This window comes from Pseudonaja textilis, chromosome 2 (genome assembly GCF_049901715.1).
Source record: "Pseudonaja textilis isolate UNSWEBS1 chromosome 2, rPseTex1.2, whole genome shotgun sequence".
Taxonomy (NCBI): Eukaryota; Metazoa; Chordata; class Lepidosauria; order Squamata; family Elapidae; genus Pseudonaja; species Pseudonaja textilis.
In genome coordinates, this window is record NC_141991.1 from 170,488,748 (window position 1) to 170,515,085 (window position 26,338).

The following is a 26,338-nucleotide window of genomic DNA, read 5'->3' on the forward strand; positions in this document are numbered from 1 at the left end:
AATTCTACTCAGCCTATCCATAGAGTTTCATATGTACTGCATGTCTAATTTATGTTTATCTGAATTTAAACTGTCTTACACAGTCAACACTGGAACTGGGTAATATCTATGCCCCTCTTTTGTAGACAACAACTGCAACTATGCTAGGCCTATACTCTATTATCTTCTCATGAATACATATACCCAACCAAAACTATTTTAAATGTTACTCATTTTTTATTTACCTATTAGCTAATATATATATTGTATATCCTTAATTCTTTGAATGACAGTCTTAACCTCCCAAACTGTAATTGCCCAAATGCTAAAGTGCTGAATCAATGCACAATAAAATGTTGTGGTTTTTACATTCAATTCTGCCAACTTTAATAGGCTTAGCTTTCACCACAAAGGTCGAGAAAATATTGCTTAAGACAAAGCCAAAGAGCTGCAAACTTTAATTAATCAGGAACTACTCAGATTTAAAGAAAGATGGGTGTTTCATCTTTTTTTTTCTTTCTCTTCCTCAGGATACAGGGTTGTTGTTGTTTTTTAAATGAAGTAATCCATTAGGGAAAAATATAGGGGATCCCATCTAAATAGTGGGTAAGAAATATTTTATGGAATATTATTACCTATAGTGAGGATGCGATGGCCTAGTGGTTAAGACACTCAGCTGGTTGACCAGAAGGTTGGCACTTCAAGACCCAAATATTGCATAATGGAGTGAGCTCACATTCCTGGCCCAGCTCCTGACAACCTAGCAGTTTGAAAGCAGGCAAATGCAGATAGATAAATAGGTAGTAGGAACTAGGAACTGGGCATAGGACTGGGGGCTAGTCTGGTGAAGAGAAGGACCAGGGGAGACAGGATAGCAGTGTACTGATGTTTGAGGGGCTGCCACAGAGAGGAAGAGGTCAAGATATTTTCCAAGGCACCTGAAGGCTGGACAAGGAAAAATGGATGGAAACTATCAAGGAGAGATTCAATCTGGAAATAAGGAGAAATTTTCTGACAGCGAGAACAATCAACTAATGGAACAGCTTGCCTTCGGAAGTTGTGGAAGCTTCATCACTGGAGGCTTTCAGCAAGAGATTGGACTGCCATTTGACAGAAATGGTGTAGGACTGTGATGGCGAACCTATGGCACGGGTGCCACAGGTGGCACGCAGAGCCATTTGTGTGGGCACGTGAGCCCCAGCCAAACTTACCTGCACTGCACATGCGTGCGCCTCCCAGCTAATTTTCAGCCCATTTGGGGCGGTGGTCACCCTCCCAGAGAATCGAGGAAAGCCCCTGCAGCGGCAGGAGGCTGAAAAACGGGCCTTCCAGAAATACCAGAAGTGCCAAAACAGACCCGTTTTCAGCCTCCCAAGGTTGCAGAGGCTTCCCTTGAGCCTCCAGGAGGACAAAAAACAGCCTCAAATGGGCCAAAAATCAGCTGGGAGGCACGTGCATACACAGTGCAGATAATGGGGTGGGGAGGGTGTTGCACATGCATGTGCAGGGGGATGAGGCGTATTGCATTGTGGGTGCTGGCACACGCGCATGCTTTCGGCACACCACAACAAAAAGATTCAGCATCACTGGTGTAGGGTCTCCTGTTTGGGCGCAGGGTTGGACTAGGTGACCTACAAGGTCACTTCTAATTCTATTAATCTAATCTAATCTACCACTTCAGTGGGAAGTTAACAGTGCTCCGTGCACCTTTGGCCGATAGCCATGCTGACAAATGGCTATGGAAAATATCCTCAAGCAAGAAAGGGAGATGAGCACTGCCTCTTAGAGTTTGCACGACTGGACAGGGGAAACCTTTACTTTTATTATTTATAGAATAGGTTTCCATATTACTTCCCATATAAATGAATCTCAAGATACAATAATAAACAATGAAAATATAGTAATTAAAAACAAAAACATCCATCAAAATCCTTAAAGGAAAAGACTGGGAGATGAGGTAGGCCAACCTGAACCTACCAGAGCGATGGTATTGCAGAAATTGCCTCAGTGGTTTCTTTCTACAAATAATTGCACTTCTGAAATAATTCTTCTTTCTACCAATTATTTGAGTAGTTTTCATAACATCTTTAGAACCTAACTGATTTATAAAGTGAATAGTTTTATTTCAATATTTCTTAAGCAGCTCTTTTTCAAAAAGTTGAAATGCATCCGTTCCCTCTCATAGTCAAAAAGTAGATTTATAATAAATCAGTTAATGCTTCCAGGCCAGTGAAAATTCATAAAAATCTGAACGTTTCAGCAAACTTTTTGTCCTTATGTTTTACCATCAAAGATACTCCACGCTTCCTTACTTTAAATTTGCCTTCGGCAATCCTCTTTCTTATTTTAAAGAAGGCTCAAAAGTGGCACAGATCTTATTTTTAAAAATAGCAGGTTGAAGCTAAAAAAGTCTTTTTAGTTAATACTAAACTAGTATTACTAAATATTAAACTAGTATTAACTTTTTTAGTTAATACAGATAACAATCTGTATGAAAGGCACAACTTATGGTCAGGGAAAAATAAATTCCCAAACAGCTGCTTTTCAACAAGGAAGGGGTTGCATCTATGCTTTCTCCTGGCTGGACAGCTCACCAGTTACTCCAAAGAACATTTCCTCAAGCTACTTGCAGATCACTGCTGAACAGAGGATCTTGTGGGGTGGTACTAGGACTCTCTCTTACCCAGTAAACCCAGTAAAGTCATAAAAAAGGGGAATACAGTTCCCTTGTGAGTAGTTGAAGCAGCTTTGGACCAGAGGAAAATCCCATAGATTGGTCAGTCACAGGGGTGGGATCCAACAGGGTTAATTACCAGTTCGGTCATTTACGAGTTTCGGTGATTTACGATGTGCTTCCCTGCACGCTGCTGGCACGCGCCTGTAAATCGTCCTCAGCATGCTGCGTGCAGAGAAGCAGCCTTTCAAAAAGCCCCCTTTTCCTGCTTTTTAAACTGAAACTATGCCTCGTACGGCAGCTGAAGTTGAAAAAAATCAGGAAATCAAGATCAGGTAAGAGCCCAGGTGGGCAAAAACATCAGGAGACATAGAACCGGTTCTATGTCTGCTGCTCTTCAGAGCTACCGGTTCTACAGAGGTGGGCAGAACCGGTAGAAACCCACCCCTGGTCAGTCAGCCATGTTCATTGGAAGCCTCAAAGTGAGAATGCATCAGATATTCCATATATATAAAAGCGAAATACCACTCATGCATCACGAACAGTAAAGCACATCCAGAACCGTAAAGCCTACAAACTTGAAATTTGGCAGGTATGTTCCTTTTGCCTTCTAGGTGCTTGCTAAGAAAGAATTTTTCAAAATGACCATCAGATCATTAGTATTTCTTATACAGCAATTAATTAACACGCTCGGGTGCTAAGTAGTTCTATTCCCCCTCCCCACCTGAAAAGAACTCTGTTCCAACTGCCAGTTGCCTCAAATTCCGTTACCTCAGTTCAAATTGACAGACATTCCACTCCTTCACTCAGGAGAGGTCTGGGGCTCCTTAAGGTGCTACCTCACCAAGATGGCTATGCCTTCCATCTATGAAACTGCTTCTGAACAGAAAATAGGACACAATAGAAAATAGAACTGCATAAAATAGAAAATAGAATAGGGAATAGAACAGAACATAAAAGGGAATAGAATAAAAAAGAGAATAGAACAAAATACAATAGAAGCATAGAGCTGGAACGGACCTCAGAGGTCATCCAGTCTAATCCCCTGCCCGTATTACCAACCACATCTGCTGGATTTAGGAGCAACCTCAGAAGATGCTAAGATCCTCCTAACCTAGGATAAATTCCTAGCCGATATCCTCAGAAATTTGCCAGGACTTCTCTCCAAGGAATCTCAGCAGAGTTAACAAACCAGGTTTCCACAATTTACTCTTTGCTCACTTAAAGAGGAAAAGATCCTTGTGATTTGCAAAGAGGAGGAAAAACCTGGAATAAATCCAGTGTTCTGAGGAATCTTGAATGGAGATTTGGGGTAAAGCAGAAGGAGGAATTGATGGGGGGGGGTGCTTTTTGAACCCAGCTTTCAGTTTGAATGAAGCTGGGTAAAAGGAGAAATAAAAGGGCTAGAAAAACAGGTTATATTCGGCCCACCCTCCTACGCAGCCGAAAGCTAATAGAGAAAGAGGTTGGGGGGCAGTGGTGGGATTCCAATATTTTTACTACCGGTTCGGGGGGGGGGGCTTGGTGGGTGTGTCTTTATTTATTTATTTAGAAAATTTACAATAAATGTAATGGGTTTGAATCATCCTGAAACCATCCTTCCTCCCCCAGTCCATGGAAAAATTGTCTTCTATGCAGCTGGTCCCTGGTGTCAAAAAGGTTGAGGGCCACTTGGTCATTTAGGAAAGAGTAAAAGAAAAAAAGAAAAGAAAAATGTAACCAATGCTCAATACCTGCTGCAAAATGTATATATGTATATATATATTTGATTATATGTTTGTTTCTTTTTAAGTGTTTTAAATATATGAAACTTAAATAAACTTTATTTTAAAACTTAAAAAAAGGAAAGAAATACCCTCGACTCCATGATTGAAGTGAAAGGTTAACTTTTACTAAGTTCAACAAATTACAGCATAAGCAAAGCTGTATTCCCGCGCAGTTTGCATTTTTCCCTCTTCCCTGGCCTTCTACCAGTCTGTCAGTGTCCAATATATTTCATTTTAGAAGTTTGGGGAACGGCTTTGAGGTATGGTGCATCTTGATGGAGTCTCACTTTCCATTCTCACAGCTCCGTCCTTGGTCAGCCAGTTCATTCTGAATTGATACCTCTGTTTCCCATCACCCTGTCATCCCCTTTCCTTCCTTCCCATTGGTACTCCCTACTTCCTCGACTCCCTTCCACCTTTTATAGCAGACTGCTAGCAAAATCAGATACTTTCTTAAAGATTGATGGTATAATACCTGGCTTTGGCATTAGTGCAGGGGGAACCATGGGTGCTGGGGGAACCATGGGCGCAAGGGGAATCATGGGCGCAGGGGGAAGCAGACTGCTAGGAAAGTCAGATACTTTCTTAAAGATAGATGATATAATACCTGGTACAGGAGCAACCACACTGCTAGCGAAGTCAGATATTTTCTTATAGGCAGATGATATAGCATCTGGTACACGGGGAACCAGACTGCTCACGAAGTCAGATATTTTCTTATAGGCAGATGATATAGCATCTGGTACACGGGGAACCAGACTGCTCGCAAAGTCAGATATTTTCTTATAGGCAGATGATATAGCATCTGGTACACGGGGAACCAGACTGCTCACGAAGTCAGATATTTTCTTATAGGCAGATGATATAGCATCTGGTACACGGGGAACCAGACTGCTAGCTAAGTCCGATATTTTCTTAAGGCTAGATGATATAATACCTGGTACAGGAGCAACCACACTGCTAGCGAAGTCAGATATTTTCTTATAAATAGACGATAAAATACCTGGTGCAGGGGGAGCCATGGGCGCTGGAGGAACAATGGGAGCAGGGGGAACTATGAACACTGGGGGAACTATGGGTGCTGGGGGAACCATGGGCGCAGGGGGAATGATGGGCACCAGGCCTCTTGAAGGAGCAATATGGGCTGATTTGACATTTGCTAAAGCCCTTATTAAAGAGCCAATTATATCCTTTTGATAGTAAGAAGGATTTACAGAGCCAAAATGTAAAGCTGGGTTTGGGGATGGATAATATCTGGATCCCCTTTGTTCACTGCTTCCACTTTCACTACTGCTGGTCTGAAAGAGAAGGAGAAGAATGAGGAAAACATAAAATGGGCAAATATATTTAATATTATTTTAAAATATTTCAATTTTTTAAATAAATGTTTTTGACTAAATAAGTTAATCAGCAGTGCTATGTAACTGATTCCCCAAGCCAAATGAAAGTCAAGATTGGTGTCCATCACAAGAGTAATCAACCAAGCATTTTGGTTTTTTTGCAGCCAAATATCTAGAAAACCATACAAAAAAACACTAATTCTCAGTTTTCAGTTGCCTTAATAGGTCATGGGATGGTAGAAACTGATCTCCCTTAGGGTTAGGCTGTCACTTTATAAAATTTCAAATAACATCATCCCCAGATCCATCTTTGGAAATTTTTTAACAGAAAATATTTACTTTGAAACCTCTACAGTATGCCAGTAGCAACTTTAAGATTTGTGAACTTCAGCTCCCAGAATTCCCCAGGTAGCTATGACATACATCTTAAAGTGGCCAAGGTTCAGGGAAAACTACTCCATGATAATGAGTAAGAGGATCTATTTCAAGTTTTTCTAACTGATGAACTTCCTGCATGGACTCAATATTATTTCTCTCTCCCTGTAAGGGCTGCCATTCTGCTATACTATGCATTGCCTATTGTCAGCCTGTCATAAGCAATGGGGGTGGGGGATGGGGGAAGATAAGGATAAGGGGAAGTCTAGCCTGGGAAAAACGAAACCATGAAATTGATTAATTAATTAATTAATGAAATTAATTAAAGTACGTGCATAAGTGCAGAATCGTGCCTACCATCCCTCTCCTATTGTTCCCATTTATTCGTACCTATTTCCTGTATTCTTACTCATGTTCATACTTATGCCTCTTATCTTGTAAGCGATTGACAAATCAAACAAATAAACAAAATAAATGCCACCCCATGAGACCCATGAGAAGACAGGGACTGTTACTCTAACAATTTTTTAATACCTAATTGGACCCTCTATGATAACCAGGGGGTGGATAGGAATAAGGGAAAATTAACTTTATTAAAGTATACTTTGGGCTAACCATCGGCCCAGGAGCCTTGGCATGGCTCACTGGCATGGGAGTGGCTGTGGTGGCCGGCTGATCACTCCTGCCCTTCCCCCCACCCCCTGCAGCTGTTGCTGCTGCTCTTCTGGGGAGGCGGAGCTGCACAGAAGCTGAGCCAGGTGGGAGGAATGCCAGGGACAGCATGTTGGCCGGGAAGCGGTAAGAGGCGTGCCGGCCGGGAAGTTGTTGCTCTCCCTTGGAAGAAGTGGCAAGAGAGCGGAGTAGCTTCACTGGCTTGTTCCGAGACTGGGAAGGGGCTCCAGCTTTCCAGCGGAAGGAGGCCACAGTGTGTATGATCTGGTTTTCGACATGCGCATGCACACACCCAATTTGGCGCTCAGGATTGAAAAGATTTGCACGTGCTCCTGTTTTGGCACTTGGTGCTGAAAAGGTTTACCAACATTGCTCTATGATAACTAGAGGATGGGTAGGAACAAGGGAAAATTAACAATATGCTTTGGGCACAAAAACTCCAGATCCAGCTTTGCTCCTTCTGTAACCAATTGGCTTTATTAAAGTATACTTTGGGCTAACCACGGGCCCAGGAGTCTTTCTTTTATAACTGACAAAGTGGGGACGGTTAATATTAAACTAGATCTGAAACAGCAATCTACTGGGACAGCTCACCCACTGTAGAGATTATGCAAACATGTCCATCCCTGGGAAAGAGCAGTGGGAGAGGAAAGAGAACAGACCAAAATGAGATCCCAAAACCTTGGGAGCCCAGCAAGAAACCCAGACAGTGGGTCACAAAAGAACCAAGAGCAAGAGAGGGTATTGCAGCCCTGTGCCTACACCTCCCAAAGACTCTCCAATTGAAGATCCTATGGAAATTATTCCCTTAGTCAGGTGGGCACTATATTTCAACCGCTTTAATTCCTCTATTTCTAATTCCTACCTAATGCTCTGCCCAGGATGCCCCAGTACAATAGCACCCAGGAAGAAGTCATAAATTCCATCATTCCATCCAGTCAGATAGCATCCCTGCCCTTACAACAATGCAGAAAAAAGCTAAGGGAGAAGTGGTGGATGAATTAACCCAGCTATCAAAAGTGCTTTAAAGGATGATGAGTGGTTTAAGCTGCATAAGGGAGAACCCTCATTGAGAGATGACTTAGCATGGATGGGGGGGGAATCTTAAACGCATCCACCCAGTTTTAAAGATTGCGACTACTTCATCTGTGTATCCCACAATGAAACCACCTCTCCCATATTAATTGAAGAATAATAACATTTTGAAGTCAAGGAGACCTTTGACCCCTGCCTTTATAGAAGCAAATTGCAATATTTAAGTCTTATGGAATGATTTCCCTCCTTCAGACATTGAATGCTCACTTCATCTCACACACCAATTTCACAATAAATACCCCGAGAAGCCTAAATAAGTCTGTTGTCTAACCTTAACTCTCTTTTTCTATTTCTTTTTTGGCTAGCTCTTTTCCATGAGGGGCAGCAGTCAGGACTGCCATCCTGCTACACTATTCATTGCCTGCTGACAGGTGGTCATAAACAATGAGTTGGGGAGATCGTGCGGTGAGATAAAAAGGAGGCTAGTCTGAGGAAAACAAAGCCATGAAATGTGCCATGCTGTGAGAGTCAATCGCTGTTCCAAGGTCACATGAAGGAATGTGGAACTATCAAGCCTGCTAAGACAAGGACTGTAACTCCATTTTTAACACCTAATTGGACACTCAGTGATAACCAGGTGGTCATGGTGGTGGTGGATGGGAACAAGGGAAAGTTAACCATATGCTTTGGGTATGAAAACTCCAGATCCAGCTTTGCTTCTTCTGTAACAACTTGGCTTTAGTAAAGTGTACTTTTGGCTAACTATGGACCCAGGAGTCTTTCTTTTTTAACTGACCAAATTAATACTCCCTGTTTCTATCTCTCTGATTCATCAGTCCCAGCTTCCTTTTGCAGTGTGGAATAAAAATGCTGATTTCCTTCACTGAAACATCAAAGGAGAATCTTGAGAAAAATGAATGCTCTGCCCCACCCCATTTCATAAGCAACACATGACTCAAAAATTTAACTGTTGTTTTTTCTAACCATTACATAAATCCTAGATATTTCCACCATGCAATCACAATCCTTAATGTGTACCTTAGAGGGAACAATGATGGCCAAAAGACAGACAAGAACAATTACAATCTTCATTTTGTTGGATAAATCTGTAACAACAAATAGTTATGAGTTATTAATGATTAGTTAACTGAATGCGAAGTTAATTCATGCTACTTCAGAAAATGTTTTTTGGGTCTTAGTTACAAACTCTATTAGAACTTGTTCCTACCATTAGATGGATATCTAGTATTTTGTTTCCCAGGTCTCATGGCTTTAATTATACCTGTAAATGGTATACAATTGTGTTTAAGAAAGTGATATAATCATCTGTTGATTTCTAACAAATATCAATGATAAAAAAAATCTTCCAGCATTCTCTTGAATATTTCCTCATTCGTTTAAAAACAAATCTAAACCTTTGTCCCTCCCATTGGCTGTATTGTATTGTCTGAACTGAATCTTCTGATTTATATTTTAAAGAGACATTATTGATCTTGAGCAATGTGGGTCAATTACACTTTTGAGATTACACCCTTCCAAACCTTTTGGGCAGAATCCTTTGAGTGGCTGCATTCAGGGTATGGACCTTCTTTCTTCACAAGAGAACAACTGAATTTAATGGACAGAGAACAGCATAGATAGCTCAGTGACTGATTTTCTGATTCCTTAATACCTGAGCTTTATCTGACTACAAGCATTGGTAATAAGCTATTAATAGAAAAAAAGGAATTACTATTTTATATAAATACTTTCATTTTCCCCTTTATTCATCATAGAAAAAAATTGTTAAAATATCATTTTAAACATAAATATAAAGAAACATGACAGCCTTATAACCCTAAGGAAATGGATCTGAAAGGATTTATCCTTCCCATACGTTCAAGATTTGCTTTAGTAGAAGGTGAATTTGATCTTGATTTGCTCTTGCAGAGCAGGGGAAAAAAAAGGGAAATAAACTAGGGAAAAGCAACCCTGCTCTCCTAAAAGCATTGTTGACAATATGATCTGTTAAAACAAATAACGACCTTCTTATAGTTGACCATAATATTAGAAGAAACAGTGAATGTAAAGAACTGGGGTCAAAGTAGCTATGAGTCCATTGATTTCAGTGATATAATTGAAGATATGTTGCTTCTTTTATATCCTCTACTAAACTTGAAGTATCTCAAAGTGATCAAAATTCACCAGCTGATATTTATGTGGTGCTTCATACTGATAATTCTTTTTTCCAAATAATTGCTGAAGAAATGTCAAAATAAAAATATACTGACTTACCTTTTTTATCTCAATGCAGCATTTGCTTTGCTTTCTCTGAATGATGTTCTGCGACATAGTAGCAGTGGTTATGTACTCTCTGAAATTTCCTGAGATTAGGTAGATCATCTAACCACACATCTTCTGGGATTGCAAGAGATTTGCTCTAAACTCTTACAAATATGCTTGCAATCTTCAAAAACCCTGTTCTGAAATGTTTTGGAGTTTTAAGGGAATTGTTTTGGAGCATTATTCAGCAGATCCCTTTAAAAGAAGTGATGCTGATGCTACCAACTTCTTTTTAGTAAACATAAAATTATCTTCAAGTGAAACAAGATTCATAATGAGACACATTAGATACACATTCTTTGCTGGTATTGTGATAGAACATAGAAGGGCTTTGCTATTTATTTGTTCTGGAATATTTTTTTTTGACAATATCCTAATTTAGTCCACAACCTTGGAATAACAGAATAGTATCTGTGGGGCCCTTTTCCATGTCAAAGTAGTACTTGTCTGTCTGTGTATAATTAAACTTTTCTTTTTGTTAATCTAAAATGGAAATAAAGACATTGGGAAGGAAAGGAAATAGACAGAATAAAGTTGGGGCTGGGAGAAACAAAAAGCAGAGACTTCCACCTTTTTGGTGCATAAAGATAACAAAATAACAGAGTTGGAAGAGACCTCAGAGGTCTTCTAGTCCAACCCCATCCTCAGACACGAACCCTATACCATTTCAGACAAATGGTTGTCCAATCTCTTCTTAAAAACCTCCAGTGTTGGACATCCACAATTTCTGTAGGCAAGTCATTCCACTGATTAACTTTAAGGAAATTTCCCCTTAGTTCTTGGTTGCTTCTCTCCTTGATTAGTTCCCACCCATTGCTTCTTGTCCTGCCCTCAGGTGCTTTGGAGAATGGCTTGACTCCCTCTTCTTTGTGGCAGGCCCTGACATATTGGAACACTGCTATCATGTCACCCCTAGTCCTTTTTTTCATTAAACTAGAAATACCCAATTTCCAGCAACTGTTCTTTTTAGGTTTTAGGAAATAAAATAGGGAAAGGCAACCCTGCTCTCCTAAAAGCATTGCTGACTATATGATCTGTTAAAACGAATAACGCCCTTCTTATAGTTGACCATAATATTAGAAGAAATAGTGAATGTAAAGAACTGGGGTCAAAGTAGCTATGAGTCCATTGATTTCAGTGATATAATTGAAGATATGTTGCTCCTTCTATATCTTCTACTAAATTAGAAGTATCTCAAAGTGATCAAAATTCACCAGCTGATATTTATGCGGTGCTTCATACTGATAATTCTTTTTTCCAAATAATTGCTGAGGAAGTGTCAAAATAAAAATATACTGACTTACCTTTTTCTTTGCAATGCAGCATTTGCTCTGCTGTGTCTGAATGATGTTCTGCAGCATAGTGACAGTGGTTATGTACTCTCTGAAATTTCCTGGGATTAGGTAGATCATCTAACCACATATCTTCTGGGGTTGCAAGAGCTTTGTCCTAAACTCTTCCAAATATGCTTGCAATCTTCAAAAATCCTGTTCTGAAATGTTTTGGAGTTTTAAGAGAATTGTTTTGGAGCATTATTCAGCAGATCCCTTTAAAAGCAGTGATGGTGCTGCTACCACTTTCTTTTTAGTAAAAGTAAAATTATTGTCAAGTGAAACAGGATTAATAATGAGATACATTAGATACACATTCTTTGCTTTGGTATTGAGATAGGACATAGAAGGCAAGTCATTCCACTGATTAACTGTAAGGAAATTTCCCCTTAGTTCTTGGTTGCTTCTCTCCTTGATTAGTTCCCACCCATTGCTTCTTGTCCTGCCCTCAGGTGCTTTGGAGAATAGCTTGACTCCCTCTTCTTTGTGGCAGCCCCTAAGATATTGGAACACTGCTATCATGTCTCCCCTAGTCCTTCTTTTCATTAAACTAGACATACCCAATTTTCCAGCAACCGTCCTTTTTAGGTTTTAGCCTCCAGTCCCCTAATAATCTTTGTTGTTCTTCTCTGTACTCTTTCTAGAGTCTCAACATTTTTTTTAATGTGGCGACCAAAATTGGATGCAGTATTGACCAAGGCATTATGAAGGTTTGACCAAGGCATTATGAGGCAGTATTAAGACTTCATATGATCTTGATTCTATCCCTCTTTTAATGTAGCCTAGAACTGTGTTGGCTTTTTTGGCAGCTGTAGCCCACCGCTGGGTCACATTGAAGTGATTGTCCACTAGGACTCCAAGATCTTTCTTGCAGTTAGTACTATTGAGTCAGGTACCACATATTGTAATACATAGTAAATTTATAATATCAACTTTTTAGTTATGCTAAGTAATAGCCACTAGCCATTTCACTTAACACACTTATTTGCCAAATCCAAAGTTTCATTTTTTCCCTCTTTCATGCAGAAAGCCAAGAAGTGATTTTCAAATACTATTTTCAAATACTACAATACTTTCCATTTGCCATTTCTACCAGTTCCGTCATCTTTTGAATCCATACCTCCATTGTTGGGATTAAACAATTTCTGAGCATGTAGAATACTTGCAGCCATCAGCATGTAGCAACAGAGTTCCAATTCCCACCCACCCCCAATTCTTTATCTAACAGTTCTAAAAGAAAACTTTCTGGTTTCCATTGTAACTCCATTTAAAATTTTCTGAATTAAACCATGGATCTATACCCAGTGGTGGGATTCAACCAGTGTAACAACCAGTTCGCTGACTGAGTGCTGCACATACACACAATATGTTTGAAAACAGCTCTAAAACTTAACTTCTATTGCAGTCTCAGTGAGTAAAACAGCTGATGCACGGCAATCTACTCTGCCGCCCCTATAAGCTGGGCTTCAAACAAAGGAAATATAGGACAGACTATCACAGGGGCAGGTGGGCGATCTGATCGCCAGAACTAATCATTGGCCTGAACCAATCTGTGCAGGCTGAATCCCACCCCTGTCTGTACCCTTTTTTGCCTTGTCACATATCCACAACAAAGTACCTTCCTTTACACTTGCATTTCCAACAAATATTTGAAACACCCTTATATGTCTTTGATAGTTTATCTGACGTCAAATAACCATCAGTCCATCATTTTAGAGAACATCTCTTTAAAATTATAACTCAAAGTGAATTTCAATCCTTTAGTCAACATGTTTTCCCATTGCTCTAACATTATATTATAATCAAAATTTCTTGCCCATTGAATCATATGTTTAACATACTCACTCTCTAACTTTAACTATTGCAGCATTTTATGTTCTGATATCATTTCAAATTCATTTTAGAAGCTTCAAAACCACATTTTGCTTTAGCTGAACCTTTCTTTCAACTATAAATAAGTAAACCAATAACATGTATGACCTCCTAACTCCACATCTTTTTTTTATTTAAAAGAAGGTTCACCTTTAATGAAAGATACTATTTCAAGTATTTTAGAAAAAAACTTTTTTTATTTATTTATTCCAAACTCTATAAATAGCACGCTTCACAAAATGATTGTGGAAATCTGCATTCATTTTAACTTTATAATTCTAATTTATCATATGTAGAGAGGTATGCCATCCAAACCTCAGTTCATGACCTTCCAATTCCAATAACTTTTTATTCTTTAGGGTTACCCTTTCCTTTATCCAGATCAGAGGTTGGCAACCTGCAGCTCTGGAGCCACATGTGGCTCTTTCATCCTTCTGCTGCAGTTTCCTGTAGCTGCTCAGTGCCACAATTTTGAGAGGAGTTTCTGGTCAGGGAGAGAAAAGCACAGTGCACCAGGAAGAAACTCTATGGCAAGGGGTAGGTTTTCCGGTCAGCTCCACAATTGATAGGGCTTTCAGTTAGGACAGGTAGAGGAAAAAGGACGCTCCGCTAGGAGGATTCTGACTTCCAGGACGATATGGGAGAGGAATTGGACTTCCAGTTGGCTCCAGAATTGAATGAGGGGCTTCAAGTTAGGACCTTTGTGGCTCTTTGAGTGTTTAAGATTGCTGATCCCTGAACCAGACCAAACAATATCCCTCAAAATACTGTATAATTTTAAATCTGGAAGACCAACTCTTCCTTTGGCATTTGCAACAATTTATACATAATTCTTGTTTTTTTTTCTCTTGCCAAAGAAATTTAGAAATATCTCTTCGCTATTGCTTAAATGAAGCCTTGGTCATCAATATTGGCAGGGTCTGAAGTAGGAATAACATCTTTGATAAGACATTTATCTTAATCACAGAGAGTCTGCCCTATCTCTATAGTTGCAGCTTACCCCTACTGAATAAATAATATCATTCCAGAAAGACTCATAATTATTTTGAAACAATTTAGAATTTGTGTTGATATCACTCCAAGATATTTAAGATATTCTTTTCCATCTTAAAACCTGATTTTTTTTGTTAAAATTTCATGTTCATATGCAGCCATATTCTTGACTAACATCTTTGTTTTCCATTTATTTTATAACCGTCCAAAGCTCCAAAGTCATTCAACTTCTTCATCAAATGTTCCAAACTGTTTTAGGAATCTTGCAAAAATACAACTAAGTCATTTGTGAAGGGTTTTTTGTTGGTTGGTTGGTTTGGTCATCTTATCTGATATCTAAAGAACTACTTGTTTTGCAAAAAATATTAAAATTTATTTTTGTTGTTGTGTCCTGTTTCCATTATTTGGCCTATAACTATTCAGCATATAATAGGGTATATGTGTTGGTCAAGGGTTACCTAAAATGTTTGTGTCAATGGGCATATGTGTGTGTGTGGTTTTCTCTTTCTCTTGGAGAAACCAAAACTGAGGATATGTTGTGTGGGAAAAGATTTACCATACTGTATCATTTTTTTGTGTCTTCAGCCAACTTTGACCAGAAACAAATCAATGCTTGAGATATTTAGCAGAAGTTTAGGGAGAAGGTTAGGGAGAAGTACTGGAATTGACCACTATTTTTAGGGGCTCAGAATCTGTTCCTCTTGTCTAGGAGCTGCAATATACACATTTTTCCTCTCCTAGCTTCCACTGAAGTCTCTGGTCAATTTTATTATCCAAACATCAGGGGTGGGATGCAACCGGTTCAGCCCAGTTCCATAGAACTGGTACCTCTGAAGAGCAGCTGCCACCAAACCAGTTCACTTCAACAAAATTCTGGCCTGCTGTTTGGCCCACCTGCCCATCTGGGCTCCCATACTCACCTTTATCCTCTGTTTTGGAAGCACAGCTGCTTTGTGCGGCACAGTAGAGTGCTGCACGGCAGCTGCTGAAACTACCGGGAGAGTGCAGGCTTGCAGAAGGTGAGGTGGAATGCCTCTGCACCTGCACAAATACCTCTGCACCTGCAGCACCTCTGCATCTGCACAAAATGTGTGCACATGTACAAGGTGCGCCCACCAAGCACGCCCACCGAACCGGTGGCAAAATGGTTTGAATCCCACCACTGCCAAACATTCATGTGAATTGGTTAGGTTAAGAAAAAAAAAGTCACTCACTGTCTTCATTAATGAGAAGAAATTTTGATGTGAGTCTTCTCAGCCCAAGCCCAACTTTCTCTTCACTATCCTTCACTCGCAGAAATATCTAAATATTACTTCTGTCTACCACTGTCGGAGTACTTTTCTTCCATAATTAGCTGGAATAATTAGCTGATATTAGTAAGAGGTTTCATTTGAATAAATCTAGAGCAATGTCCTTCTGCACTATTAAGATCCTTTTTATATAGCCCTTTAAGCTGAGGTCACCTTCAGCAAAAACAAAATATTATTTCTTGTTGATCCAAGCTTGGAATTATTGATGAAGAGTATTAATGTCCCATTAATTAGCTTTTCCTGAATTGCTTGAATATATATTTCGGTTTTAGTGGAGAATGTAATTACTGTTTTCTTCTCATTGTTCTTTTGCATTCACAGTTAGCTATTTGATTAAAAATAGTGAAGGGAAAGACTTAAATATACACTTGCAGGAACCAAAACAGAACTTAGGACAAATTAGAGGATCACTTTATGGGCAATTAATAGGCAACCTGTCATTTTTCTCCCTATTGTAAAGGGAGGAAGGTGCTAAAAAGGCTTATTTAATTTAAAAGCAGATAAACCTTCAAAGCTTAAACAGATGTCTATTCACAATGGACAAGCTGGTAATGAAACCTCGCTTTATTATTTCCAAATAATGGAATAGTTGACTGTCTGTTAGATGGGTGGGGGAATAGACATTCTGGAACAATAGAGCAGGCAGGTATTATAAGGGCATTATAGAGAGGGCAGCAGTGGCTGTGGTTTTTTGTGTCTGGTTGTACATTTAATTTTTTAAAGGGCCTAATAAGGGAACTATCATTTTTAGCTGGTTCGGAAAGCAAGTCCAACAAGGCAGAGAGGCATAATGTTGACATTGTACAGCATTGTACAGCTATATTTTATTTTTCAGAATAAAGCTGGGATCAAGACAGCATCTTTCTTTGCCTAAGAACTTTGGTACAGATATGAAGGAAAACAAGTAGATGCTTAATTTGGATGACAGGGAAATGCTCCTGCTAAAAGTAAATTACTGCTTTGAGGGCCAGTTTGGAATAAAAAGCAAGACAGAAAACTAAGATATACATCCCTTCTTTCTTCAGTATGGAAGGAATGACATTACATTGGGTCCACAAACAGCACAGCAATAGCAATACCATTTAGACTTCTATACCTCTTCACAGTGCTTTAGAGCCCTCTCTAAGCAGTTTACAGGGTCAGCATATTGTCCCCAACAATCTGGATCCTCATTTTACCCACCTCGGAAGGATGGAAGGCTAAGTCAGCCTTGAGCCTGGTGAGATTCGATCTGCCAAATTGCAGGCAGCCGGAAGTCAGCAGAAGTAGCCTGCAGTACTGCTTTCTAACCACTGTGCCAATGTGGATCAGTAACATAATAAATAAAATAAAATACATAATATAAGAACATATGATTATGAACTTCATAAAATAACCCTCAATAAACCCAAGAAAGGGTCTATCACATTTCCAGGTGCAAAGGCCAATTTTTTAGGTCCTTACAAAAGGCTAACAGGGTCAAACTATTTTGATCTCAGGTGGAATGAAGTTCCATATATGGGTACTACAACAGAAGAAGTCCTTTCCTGGGCCCCACTTGCTGACACTCTTTAGCCAAAGGTACCAAGACCATGCCACTTCTTTTGGACCAGGTGGGATGTGGAGAAACAATTGGGGGAAAACTGTCCCATATATTCCTTGCTTAGAAGCCATGAAGGGCTTTTAAGGTAACCTTGACTTTCATCTGGAAGAGACTAGAAGCCAATGGGCAATACTGATGTCACATAAGCCAAAGTCCTGACATCATTAGCTGCCCATGACACCATACTTTGCATCAGCTGAAGCAGGTATTGTTACAGTCAAAACTGATTCTTCACAATACTTGATGTATTGCAAACCAAGGTCTGCTGTAAGAAAGAGCAAATGGAAAAAGAGCATAGAAAAAGCATAGAAAGCTTGGAGACCTTCTTCAAGCTATGTATCCATACAACACACATTTCTATTCCTTAAATTTTAATAATTTTCAGTATGCTTCCTTTAAAACACATTACAGATGACTGGAGAACAATACTGGAATACTTTACAAGGTTGTCATTGAACACATTACTTCCCTTCCCAACTGGGCATGTTTGCTTTTGGGACTGCTGTAATTCACAGTCGTTCAGCCATTGTTTCCCTCTTGAAATTGTTATATATGAATAATAAACTTATTTACATTGATTTGCATAATGGAAATATTAGAGCTTCCTGGCCCAGCCATTGTTCAATCACAACTCTGTATTTCTGAATTATTTTTGCTTCCCCTTTTAAAGCAGAGAGATGTTTATATCAAATAACCATCCTCAAAATCCAAAAGGCTGCTGCAACAATGCTCTTCCCATGGAAGTTTTGGAGGGCCAATAAACAAAAAAGTACCATATGATCTGAGTATGTTTTTGTAGACAAGAGGCCATTGAAACTATAGCTCAAGTGCTTTACTGCACTTAAGGACTCACAGATTCAATATGTAAAACCTTACTTCATAAAATATTTGGGATATACTGATCTTTTTTATGTGCAACTACTGTTATCAGATCATTATGAAGCAGTTTCTCTGAATGTGGTCAAATTCTGCTATGGTGTATGTAAAATTAAGCAAACTTTAACTGCCCATTGATTGTCCACACCAATTACAACATGTTCTTCTGTCTGTCTTTATTTTTATTTTTTAGTACTATTATTGCTTTTAATGCTTTTATTTGTAATCTGGTCCATGACTGTAATAAACGATTGATTGACTTATTTTTCAAAAAAGCAGCGATCACTTTGCAATTTCTTTCCCTAGATAATGTGTTTGTCAATCCTTGCTGGAACTCTTCATTGTGCCAGAGTGGGGTAATGTATTCATTTTGATGAAGCAATTAGGTGGTGAAGGTGACTTGATTTGCATCCCTTAAGCAAAATAGCCGTTCAGTTCCTCTTGGCCTTCTTTCCCAACTGAAAGTCTCTTAAACTGGGTGCTGTGTGCATGTTCATTGCTCAGCAAAAGCTACTCAAAATTCTGTAGTGCTTGTTGAAGCCCTTCACTCTAGATGGCATTAGGGAGAAATTAGCTCTGAAGGGTAGTCTTCGTGCTGAGCGAAAGCTAATGGCTTCAGGAGTATTTATGTAAGCAGTCCAGTCTAGAAGACTGGCCATGTCAAGGGGGTTCTGAGAATGGCACCTGCAAAGAGCTAGAAGTGATTGAATAATTGAATAACCTTTGCAGCTTTTTCTATTTATCAGCTCACTTCTACAAGACAAATGCAGTGCTCGAAGGGGAATTAAACGAAGAGCTTTAGAAAATATTGTTTTGAATTTTAGTCGGTATGAGGGATAACAAACATCTCAAGTGTTGTCCCAGTGGGTCAGGTAATATAATAGGATGGGGCAACAGGTCATGAATCATCTTTCATAAGATGCCTCCTTTGGTCTCCTCTAATCCTCCTCCCTCCATTGATAGAGAATCCGGAACCAGATGTTCAAAATTCTATGGACTGGATGAACCACCCAGCAGACTGGGTTGAGTAATTATGATCTATGAGCAGAAACTCACGCCTTGAGATGATGGTCCTAGATGGACTGGTAAAAAAATCAAAATAGGGGTGGAGATGGGGACAGTTCTACTCAGCCTATCCATAGATTTTCATAAGTACTGCATGTCTAGGATTTTATCTGAATTTAAATTGTCTTACACAGTCAACACAGAAATCAGGTAACATCTATGCCCCTCTTTTGTAAACAACTACAACTATGCTAGGCCTGTATAGTATTATTTTTTCATGAATACATATAACCAACCAAAACTATTTTAAATGTTACTCATTTTGGGTTTACATGTTAGCTAATATATATGTGTATATATGTATGTATGTATGGCATTCAGCTTTGTTCGGGTATTTTCCCACGTCATTGTAGTTGTGCTTTTAAAGTTGTAGCAACGTTTCAGCAGAATCTCATCTGCCATCATCAGGCTTCTGTATTGTGTTCGTCTGTGAGTCCGACTTTTACAGTGGTTTCAGATTTAAATTTGGGGCAGCCTATTGCTGTGCCAGAATGGTTTTTTCTTCACCCTGATTGGTTGGGAGTCTTGGTCTGTGTTATTGGTCTTGGAGTTTGCTGTGTTCTGCTTGATTGGTGTTTCTAATATCTTCTGTCTGTTTTTTGGCTCTTTTTGTATCTTGATTGGCTGGCAACATTGTGTTACTTTATTGGAGGCCTTTAGTGCAGCTTGGCTCCAGGTAAATGGACGGCTATCATTAGTTAGGAAGCTAGGTTTCATCTGGGTGCCTGGTTGGGGTGTGTTTGAGCTGGAGGTATCAGGGGGGATCTGTCTGTGCCCAGGTGTTTGCCTGGCTTGTGGTGTGGAGATTTTTTTGTTTGTGAGTGCAGGCTTCCAAATGATTGACAGTCTGGTGGAATCATCTCTTCTATTCATGCTTTCTGGTCTTTTTTCAATCTCTATGGCTTCTCTGATGATTCTGTGGCTGGGGTTTTCTATAGTGGCCAGGGTTTTGGTGCCATTGAAGTTGATGCTATGACCTGTGGCTTCCATGTGTTGGACTAGTGAGGATGGCAGTAGTGATGGCAGATGAGATTCTGCCGAAACGTTGCTACAACTTTACAAGCACAACTATAATGACGTGGGAAAATACCCAAACAAAGCTGAATGCCATACATGTAAGTACCCGCGAAAACTTAAGATAGATAGATAGATAGATAGATAGATAGATAGATAGATATATCTCCTTAATTCTGACAGTCTTAACTTCCAAAACTGAAATTGACCAAATGCTGAAGTGCTGAATCAATGCACAATAGAATGTTGTGGTTTTTGCATTCTATTCTGCCAACTTTAATAGGTTTAGCTCAAACCACAAGGGTTGAGAATATATTGCTTAAGACAAAGCCAAATAGCCAAAAACTTTAATTGATCAGGAACAACTCAGGTTTACAGAAAGATGAGGGTTTCTTCTTTTTTTTTTTTCCTTTTCCTTTTCCTTTTCCTTTTCTTTCTCTCTCTTCCTCGGGATACAATTTTTTTTTTAAAGGAGGTAATTTATTTGGGAAAAAATACAGGGGATTTCTTCTAAATAGTGGATAGGAAATATTTTATGGACTATCATTACCTATAGTGTGGGGATGTGATAGCCTAGCAGTTACCAGAAGGTCGGCAGTTCAAGACCCAAATATTGCATAATGGGCTAAGCTCCCATTCCTGACACAGCTCCTGACAACCGAGCAGTTCGAAAGCATGCAAGTGCAAATAGATAAATAGGTACCACTTCAGTGGGAAGTTAACAGTGCTCCGTGCACCTTTGGCATATAGCCATGCTGACAAATGACTATGGAAAATGTCCTCAAGCAAGAAACGGAGATGAGCACTGCCTCTTAGAGTTTACATGACTGGACAGGGAAAACCTTTACTTTTATTACTTATAGAATAGGTTTCTATATCCCATATAAATGAATCTCAAGATGCAATAATAAACAATGAAAATATAGTAATTAAAAACAAAAACATCCATTAAAATCCTTAAAGGAAAATACTGGGAGATGAGGTAGGCCAACATATACCTACTACAGCCATGGTGGCGCAGTGGCTAGAATCAGTAGTGCGGGCTACTTCTGCTGTCTGCCAGCTACCAGCAGTTCAACTCTCACCAGCTCAAGGTTGACTGAGCCTTCCATCCTTCCAAGATTGGTAAAATGAGAACCCCAATTGTTGGGGGCAATATGCTGGCTCTAAATCACTTACAGAGGGCTGTAAAATACTGTGAAGTGCTATATAAGACTAAGTGCTATTGCTATTGCTACAAGAAGTGACCATTTGCTAGTGATACTGTGTATTGCTATTGACCTATGCAATAAGATCCCCTCTTATGTAGCTTATGATTGACTGGGATACTAAAAACACAGTCCTGATCCAAAGTTATTTAGAGTCTTATGGGTCAAAAACAAATTTTGGAACCTGGCTTGGTATGTACTGGTTACCAAAGCAAATGCTTTAGCAACAATGTGTCCCAGTCTATGTCTATCTGACAACTGCAATCCAAGCACAAAAGGCTATCCCCTCGCAAAGAGCATATTATGGCAGCCATAGTGTGGAATAACCATTACATGAACAATTACATCCTAAGGGATTAGCTGCTAAATTGAACAAATTTGGCATTAGGCACTTCTAGCCATACAATTCACTTGGACCTCCAATAACCATAATCATTCTTGCAGTACCCACAAAATCTGTACTTCTTTGTAGACCAGAGAAACTCTGCAGTTTCCATAGTCAAGAACCACCCATCACAGGGTCTTCATCTTGTCAGGATTCAGCTTCAGTTTATTGGCTCTCATGAACACCCCTCCTGTTTTCAGAATATGCACAGCCTCTCCCGATTCAGAGGTTGAAGAGAACTTTAACTGAGTTTTGTCAGCATATTGTATCAACATACAATATGGGTATGGGTCTCCAAAATGTCTCCAGCAGCTTCCTAGATATGATAAAAAGCATTTAGAGTATCTAGTGGGGCACTATGGCTTTCATGCTTCAGAGGCAGAGTCATCAAATGTGTCATTCTGATCTTGTCCCTGCACAAAAAAGAAAAAACTACAATGCAGCATTGTTTGGACTCATCTGGGTGATTTAGTCATTTGCTATTTTTATAGCCCCTGTTTTCTCAAGGAAACTCATCTGATGGTGACCTTATCTCTTCAATTCATGGATTGCTTAGGACCTGCAAAGTGTCCTGCTGAAGGGAATAAAGATGACTTAATTTTTCAAGGTCATCCAAATTTATGGTTCTTTGTATTCTTAAGATGGCTGTGCATAGACAGAAGGATTCTATGTTGGGTGAAGTTGACAGATTGAAGTGAATTTATGATAATATAAGAAATAATGTGACTTGGCTCATAGCTTATAAATTACAATCATGGTATTGAAACTCATGCAGATTCTAGTCTAACTGCTCTACTTTTTCAGAAATAAGGGGACTTGGTTCAGAATAGAAGCCTTGTGTTGGAAAATAGATGGGTTAACTATATAATGTGTCTGTGTGTGTATGTACAATTTACAGATAGTGCTCAACTTACAACCACAATTGGGATTGGAATACCATCAAACAGCAACATCTACCTACCCTAGATCCTTGGGAACCACTCAATAGTTAGATAAAAATGCTAGATCCAATCTAAACATCTGGCTGACTGTGCAATCAACAATGATGATAATAATACATTTACATTTTTTCCTACTCATACAACAGCCCTCCAGTTAAAATCCACAGTATAAGAACCCATAAAATATATGAACCATAAAACTCAAGGCCCAAAGCAAAAGGCCTGAAAAGCATAATGCTGCACCCAAATACCTCATCCCCACACCAGTATCTAAACAGTGCTCTAAATATGGCCCTTTTGCAGCAGCTCCCAAAAGGACCAGAAGGGTGAAGGCCAGTTGCACTTAGCGGGGAAACTATTCCAGTGTTGAGTTTCACACTGAGGAAATCCGTCCCTGGGCTCCCATTCCTCTTCTCATGGGGAGAGGGAGCGCTAAGCATCTCTTCCAGGATGGCTGCACAGAATGGACAAATTCTACCAGAAGTGCAGACTGTCCCAACAGTAATACGGAAGATTATGTTGGACCCAGTGGTGGGATTCAATTTTTTTTATTACCGGTTCTGTGGGTGTGGCTTCATGGGTGTGGCAGGGGAAGGAAATACTGCAAAATCCCCCTTTCCTCCCCACCCCAGTAACCTGCTTTCCAGCTCCATTCTCCTGTGCGGGGCAACCAAAGAAGACCCAGCCGATCAGCTGGGACTCAATGGGAGGCAAAGAATATATGGGGATGGGGCCAGTCAGAGGCGGGATGGGCCGGTTCTCTGAACTACTCCAAATTTCCGCTACTGGTTCTCCAGAACTGGTCCAAACCGACTGAATACCATCTCTGGTTGGACCCTCAAGAAAGAGCTGAGACCAATTCTGTACTTTGTTTGCTTATTATTTGTTCTTTTTTTCCCTCCTGCTTTTCCTCCCAAAAGTTGCCATCTGAAGGGAAGAAGAAGGGAGTTATGCCAAGATGTAATCTGCTGACAATATTCTGACATCTTGGCTTCTGGAATCTATTTCGTTTTGGAAGGAGCAGTGAAGTTGGGAAGCTACAAGAAAGAAGAACAATTTTCTAGAGGTTCACCTTCTTACTGTTGATGGGTTTCCTTCCTCCATTAGTCAGATTAAAAGTAGCTTCTCCCTGATAGGTTAAAATGTTCTCTGAGTGCTAAGTGATTACTCACCCAACTTGTGAAACCACCTGTTATTCAGATCAGTTCACAGCCTTAGTGGGAAGTGACAGGTCAAGTTGGAAGTAGTTCTACTTGAAAGAGATTAACTGGTTAAAGTATTACAGAAGACCTCTTTCTCTCTTTTTTTCTTTTTGTATTTAACTTTCTCTCGTGGTGTGGCTTTTGTTAGGTCTGGTGTAAACCACTGGAATGGGCTGACACGTTCTTAGATGTCCCTATTTCTACTTTGTATATAAGATGCCAACAGTTTTTTCATTGTGTTATCACAGAAATATGCTAAATAAACATTTATTTATTATTTATTAAATATTTATGCTGCCCATCTTACTCTACAGAAGTGGGGGGCTGCTACAGGTTCACTCGGGTTCGGGTTACGTTAGGCTAATGTTATGGCTGGTTCAGTGAACCACCAAATCCCACCCCTGGCCCACACCACCTCACCTGCAATACTGCATTCTAATCATTGCACCACCAGGTCTCTTGATGCAATACAATGTTGCAACTATCATTTTGCCTGTGTTGACTTCTCCACACTACAGATCCCAGTGAATATTACCTTAATTACATAAATCTGAACATCTATGCCAAGGGTCCCCAACCACCACCACCCCAGGCTGAGGCCTATTATGGGGCTGTGACCTGTTTGTAACCAGGTCACATGAGCGGCTGGCCAGTGCATGTGCACACACATGCACAGCTTGACTTGTGCAAGTGGTGGGCTGATGCGCACATGCGCAACTTGACTTGCACTAGTGGCGGGCTGGTTCACCTCTTCCTCTCTTCCCCCCACCGGCCAGGCCACTGAGCCATAAAGATTGGGAACAGCTGTTCTGTGCGGCATTCACAACATGTCCCAAGGTGCTTCTCCAAGAGGCAACTGGACTTTCTGATTTTCTTTGAAGACATTTCGCTTCTCATCCAAGAAGCTTCTTCAACTCCACAACATACTTATTCTGCTTGTGTTCTGCAAGGATTGCTAAATGGCGCAGCCCTACCATTTGACAGAAATGGGCAGGGGACTCAGATGACAAATGTTGATGATGGCAGGTATCGGGGGGCACAACATTCCCACCCCCCAATTTAAAATCAGCTAATAGCACTTTCAGCTTTGTTCTTGTTTCTTTCAGTGACTGGATATTTTGGGGGCTGTTGTTTGGGCAGACATTAAATTGCATAACTCTGGAACACACCTTTAACCTAAAAGCTTAGTCTTATTGACTTCCTTATCTATCTGGATATAATATGCGATATTGCACCTTTGCAAGCACTTTTTCTCCTCAGAATAGGTCAATGACTCACTAGAAGGACTACAGTTCAGGTGCTACTTTTACCACCTATATGCCTGACGGACAGCAAATTAAAGGTTGGAAAATGAATCATCCCAACATTAAGCAAAATCGTCTTGACCACATAAGAGTTTGCAGAAATATTTTGGTTTGGTTTTGTTTTTCAGTGTTTTGACTGGTTAGTCAGAAATAAATGTTCAAAATTTCAACATAACTTACTCCTGAGCAAGCATGTGAATTTTATTTAGGGATGACCTCAGAGGGACCTTGGACTCTCCTTTAAATATTTCCTATTTCCTTTTTGTTTCCTTCATTTATCTGGTTGGGATTTACTGCAGAGTATCAGGCAATAGGCCTTATAGCGTAAATTAACCATATTTTGCTGGTCTTAGCAGTATTTTTTTAACAAATATAAACCAAGATTTTCAAAGAGTTTGGTTTGATATCCCACACTGACATTCATATTGTCTTATATATGGGTAGCTGGTACAAAATTACTTTTCATTGATAGCAAAAGAAATAAATGCATGCAGTTAATGACTTTGATGGGAAACAGCCCCATTAAAGGGACTTAATAGGATTGCTCTGAGATTCAGGTAGTTTGGTGTTTTCGCACTTGGCAACTTTAAAATATATGAAATTCAACTAAAGAATTCTCCAGCCCGCAGGAACTCCTTGAAGTCCACTTAACATTTTTGTATTTGAATAACACTGAAGTAGATTGTTACAATTTAAAATACTATCTTTTTCCTGTATTCTTTTCCTCACTAAAAAAATCAGCTTTTTAATGGATGAGCTCTCCAATGCGGTATAAGTGAAGGAATAGAGTAGAATAGAGTAGGGTAGGGTAGAATAGAATAGAATAGAATAGAATAGAATAGAATAGAATAGAATAGAATACAATACAATACAATACAATACAATACAATACAATACAATACAATACAATACAATACACAATACAACACAATATACAATACAATACAATAGGTCTCCGGTGCAGAAGCATATATATGAGTAATAATAACTATATCATCATATAGTATAAATATAACAGAGTAATAATAACTGTAATAATTATTCCAATACGAGGGGGTAGTAGATGAGAAGGATTATAATAGTACATTATAC

The 26,338-nt window shown here is 39.5% G+C and overlaps 1 protein-coding gene across 1 annotated transcript; it reads right to left on the bottom strand.

The window, feature by feature from the left end:
* Positions 1-4,838: 4,838 nt before the first annotated feature.
* On the bottom strand, positions 4,839-11,494 carry LOC148127245 (uncharacterized). Its single transcript, XM_087923202.1, has 3 exons — positions 11,468-11,494; positions 8,880-8,947; positions 4,839-5,717 (listed from the first exon to the last, which is right to left on the bottom strand). The coding sequence occupies exons 1-3, from the start codon at positions 11,487-11,489 to the stop codon at positions 4,839-4,841; spliced, it is 969 nt and encodes a 322-aa protein (XP_087779328.1). The 5' UTR covers positions 11,490-11,494.
* Between the last annotated feature and the right edge of the window lie 14,844 nt (positions 11,495-26,338).

Excerpts from the sequence above, each read along its gene's own strand:
- LOC148127245 (XM_087923202.1), bottom strand. The coding sequence starts at position 11,489 with ATGCTGCATTGCAAAGAAAAAG. Across the intron at positions 8,948-11,467 it reads GCTGCATTGCAAAGAAAAAG|ATTTATCCAACAAAATGAAG; the intron begins GTAAGTCAGTAT and ends TTGTTGTTACAG. Across the intron at positions 5,718-8,879 it reads CCATCATTGTTCCCTCTAAG|ACCAGCAGTAGTGAAAGTGG; the intron begins GTACACATTAAG and ends CTTCTCTTTCAG.